The sequence below is a fragment of the Opisthorchis viverrini genome (genome assembly GCF_000715545.1).
Source record: "Opisthorchis viverrini unplaced genomic scaffold opera_v5_276, whole genome shotgun sequence".
NCBI lineage: Eukaryota > Metazoa > Platyhelminthes > Trematoda > Opisthorchiida > Opisthorchiidae > Opisthorchis > Opisthorchis viverrini.
The window spans coordinates 132,765-137,570 of record NW_008751931.1 but is presented as its reverse complement, the minus strand read 5'-3'; the positions used below and the strand labels follow the sequence as shown (position 1 = coordinate 137,570).

Sequence of the window (4,806 nt, the reverse complement as noted above, 5' to 3'; positions counted from 1 at the left end):
ATGGCTCCGTGGTTAGATCACGTATTTACTAGCCGGAAGGTCTGTAGGTCGAACCCGACCTCTGTATCCCGACTTCTCCTGCCTAGGCTTGAGCAACCCGGCAGTATCCCAGCCCTCGCGTTTCCTTCAGATGGCATGGCACCGAAAGGGTGCTACAGTTGGTCGATTTATTTATTTAGTTATTTACAGTTAGACGATAAATTTGGTTGCCTTCAATGGAGTAGTTCCGAAAACAGTACTCACATATCAGTCTCACTGAAAATCGAGAACACTGTGATCGTCATCTTCGGACGTGTGTATCTCCATGAGCGCCGCGCATGACGACTGCGCCAAGCAACGGTTGCCGAACACATTAGTGAAATAGATTGGGCAGCAAGAAGAATACTGTTCCAAAAATTATGGAAAATGCAAACACTGTTGCTCCTGAGCTTAGTGATCAGCTTCTTTCAAGGCACACTTCTTAAAATATGGATATTTTAAGTTGCAGAAGAGGGGATAAAATTGAGAAAAATGCCGAAAAATGTCTATACTTATCCTCCATTTGTCAGTGGTTTTGTGGATATTCGTCCAAATACTGAATGGTGATAAGGGATTAGATTGTCAGCGTTTTTTTATACGTCCACCGGTCAATCACACATGCGTATTACTTGCACAATAACATCAACTCCAATAAGGATTGCTGGCTTCTTTTCATGAACTTCTGACACCGTTCAACAGGATTTGGTGATTGTGCTGTTTAAAAAACTAGGTTATCTGTGAAAAACTTCAGCAAAGACGTCAACCAGATGAATAACAGCGTTTAGTCTCGGCACCTTCCTGCGTCGGCAGGTACGTCACGGACAACGCAGCACAGCTTTGACGGCAGCTTCAAGGGGCAGATATTAAGGTAACAGAGAAGTCAGTGGTGACCGTGAAGGTGGTATGCTGCATTTAACTTCCTAAATTATCCAGTAGGAGTGTGCTAAAAATTAAATAGGCACGTAGAAGTCATGATTAGGCCACCATATTAAGGTTTTCACATTTACCCATCACAACGTTGATGCTCTACTGAGCTCCACTTTTGTAGAGTTTATGGCCCTCTATTCCTGCTATGGAGTACATAATAGAATTTTGAAATAACTAGCCACAGCTGCCTTGTGACGTGCTAAATCCAACGAATACTTGTTCATACTCGAACCGATTGTCATTCAAAGAGAGTGGAAGTGAAGGCTTCCGATTACGGAGTGAATGGTTGATTTAAGAAAAACAATGATGTGATTGAACCTTCTTGATGGCATGGTTTATGTATCCCAAGACCAGCCATCAACTGGCTTTGCCTCATCACGGACACCCCAGTAAGCAATCATCGAAGCTCAGGAGAACAGTGAGTATGGCAGTAGTGGAGCAAGTACCTGTGTTTCCACACGAAATCACTGAGATATAAAGGAGTCCACACATAGACGCAGCTGTGGTTCAACAGATGATCGGTCAGGGCATCGAAACCTGACTCGACGACCCCACAAGTTCAAACATGCCGCATCAGTGGGGTATTCTGTCTTCACTAGTTGTGTGGTAATCCAGTATTGTGGCAACTCGTTAGTAACCTAGCCTACCCATCCACAGACTCGCGTGTCGAAAGGAATGACGAGGAGTAAAGGAATTCCACCACTTATGAAAATCGGTGGATGTTGAAGTTACCTTGGTTGATATCCGGCGCCATTGGGTTTATTTTGAGATTGCATAGATGTCCAAGTGTGGAGATCGGTGGATCGTCGTAAATTCGTGGTGAGCAATTATCAGACTTACATCGCATACGAGAGAGGAAGTGTAATGACAAAGGAGACGTCTACGGGGGGGCGGTAGTTCCAAAGCGTTTGCCAGTGTTATAGCAGCGAAATGGCTTTTGCAAAATATACGCTTCTCTTTCTGAGAATTAAGTGAAAAAAGAAAATATGTTTATTATTCGATTCTCAGATAAAGCGACTCTGGGTTTTTGATCATCATGTGACTAGTCTTCCGTTCAGCATACCTTGTAATTACCCTTGTTGTTTTTAAGAATCCAGTAGCAGACATTGGCAAGGAAAGGTGTTCAATTTTTTCTTCTCTAACTCATTAGTCATTGTCGTGCAGATTTTCGTCCATCCGCCTAAACTATTGACTGGATTGTTACTAGGGTCGAGCAATGTGTTTTCCATACCCTTCGGCGTTTGATCTAACCGGCATTGTCATATGGGCAAGAGGCTGTTTAATATTCAGGTTTAAGCGTATAATTAGTATATTGATTTGTTTCACCGCCCTAATACATTCCCGCATCGTTTTCAGTCAAAATCACGTTTTCCGTGCACTGACGGCCAGCTAGTGTCTCGTAATAAGCATATCATATGGTCAAATCAATTGTTTTTTATTCGGGTATTTGTGCGACTTTGTGTTATGCTGTCTGGCTCGATTTTTTGACTCAAGATCATACCGTAAGAGGGCATCAAACAAACTGCATTGAAAAACGATGTACTTATCTACGTTGGTGATCGTGAAAAAGATACTTCGGGATTCTTCCAGGAAGGTTTTGAGTTTTCATACATATAGGTTATCCAGGACATTGCAATCACAACATCATATGCTTTCTGGTTGCCAGTCATCAGCAGTGGAACACACGCAGCTACCGGCTTACAATCTAGGGCAGATAGATAGCAAGCTCGTCTGATACTTATCTGGCGGCATTTCAAACACCTGTGCGAAAGTTCGAGTAATACGAGTATTGCAAGTATGATCCAGAAAATTCAGGTGCCTGTATTTTGACCCATATGTATTTTATCGCTGTCACATAAGCCCTTAAGTCAAAATTCATTTGTGTAACCATTTGATAAGCGCAAGAAAACAGTGCACACTTAACTGAATGGAAACGACCAGTTATTTTATCTGACTAGATTGAGATTTCGGGCTTTATGAAATAAGAAGCGCATGATCTTAGGACAGTGTACACAATTGTCAAATTATTTTTAGGGAAGCCATGGATCTGATGGTCGCCAAGTCAAGAACTGAAACATTTTCATCTTAGAACGAGTGTGTAAGAGGAGCTTCACCTCCCGAATCTGATTAATTTCTTGCCCTCAATCCCCTGGAAAAACCCCGGAGACTTGACAACAGCTCATTATTGAATTAGACTAAGGTCAACTAAAATATTTGCCATTCTGCTTGTCACGACCCTGCAACGAAGTTACCTAGTTAAACTGGCAAACGTTTCCTGTCTAGTTTGCTGATGGTGGTAGAATAAATGGCCAAGCAATGTCATTGCTCGGTATTCTGCTTTTCCGTTATTTGATGCCTACTTTTTAGCAATGATATGTGCCGTTTTCAGTTGTGTTACTAGGAAACAGCTCTTCAGGAGGATAAACTGACTTAATACACTATCTGTAAGGTTGCTGAAAATTCTTCGAAAGCCCATGAGCTGTTTCGCCCTTCTTAGGGCTCATCAGGTAGACGCAGTCCCTAAGTGTCCGTCAACCTTATGTTTTGCTTGAAACCACATTACACTGAATTAGTGAAGTACATTCATTTAAAAATAAGTGTTTTCTGCGGAAGGCACATCTATAACCCAGCTGAATCTCTCAGTTGAGATGTTTCTAAGCTATTTCCGTGCAATTTGGTTTCAAATGGAATATAAGGTTGATGCAAACTCGGGGACTGCGCCTACCTGATGATCCCCATGAAGGGTGAAACCGGTCGTAGGATGTCGAAGAGTTTTCAGCAAACTTGTGAGTGGTTTCCTTGATAAGTGGCAAATAAGTTAGATTTCTCCAATAGGATATGGTGCCGTTTTAATGAAACAGCTAATACTGTTCTTCATATTGGTCCTCCGGGGAACAGTTCACATGAGGGGACCAGCGTACACCAATGGACAAGATTCCTCCTTTCCGGCTTCAATGTCTTGGTCTTAAACAGTAAATCAGCTGAAATTTCTTGAAGTTCTTCTGACTACTTAAGAAAACCTCACCCTGCATCCACAAGGAGGAAAGAAAACAATCATGTGAAATGTCAAGCCCGAATGAGCCTGAATTCGCTGTGTTGGGCTGTTGAGTTCATCCTCAATGAGGCGGCAGGAAAAGTGAAGAACAAACCTAAAAATGCAAAAGTTGGTTTTGCGATGGTATTATGGATGACTCCTGGACACATACACGCAGTAAACCAAAAACTTTAAACTGAGGGAGTGTCCTTGGTGAGAAGTTTTGTCTGGCTTAACGGTCGCAACTGAATTGTTTTTGAAGTTATAAATTCTAAGGACTATTACTTGGTGCTTTCAAGTACCATGCGTTGGGCTGCGAAGAACTCATATTCTTCATTAATAATGCCTGTGAACGCGGGGTGATTGCGTCTCCAAGTACTTGTTCTTCACATCAGATGGAAACTAAACCAAAATAATCTAAGGCAATTTCGTACATCCAGTTGTTCCATTCACTTATTAGTGTGACTTCGGTGAATGAGCCGGACTTCGAAAAAATGGGATAGAATTCACCACCTATTGTTCTGATTGTGTGCATTGAATCAATATGGATACGACAAACATTTGGAGTGGACATACTGATTCCGTGGAAACTTCAAAACTGCATGCATTTGTAAACGGAACTAAATTGAGAGCCATTGATCGACCCGACCTAAAGCTGCCACCTTGACGTGGTGGCCGGGCTTCAGTGCTGCAATGATCCCGCGGGCTACACTGGCTGGACCTTCGTTCCACAAGGCACAACCATGCCAGGAAGGCCAAAGGGGAGCAGCCAGACCAAGAGCAGCGAGACCCCGTACTACGAGTAATCGTGCTACGAGGCGGTCTGG

At 42.7% G+C, this 4,806-nt stretch overlaps 1 protein-coding gene across 1 annotated transcript; it reads left to right on the top strand.

Annotated features, from left to right (window-relative positions):
- T265_09399 (hypothetical protein) lies at positions 1-4,395 on the top strand (the record flags this gene model as incomplete). The annotated part of the gene is made up of 2 exons (XM_009175446.1): positions 1-157; positions 4,256-4,395. 2 exons carry the CDS (start codon positions 1-3, stop codon positions 4,393-4,395), a joined length of 297 nt encoding a protein of 98 aa, XP_009173710.1.
- Between the last annotated feature and the right edge of the window lie 411 nt (positions 4,396-4,806).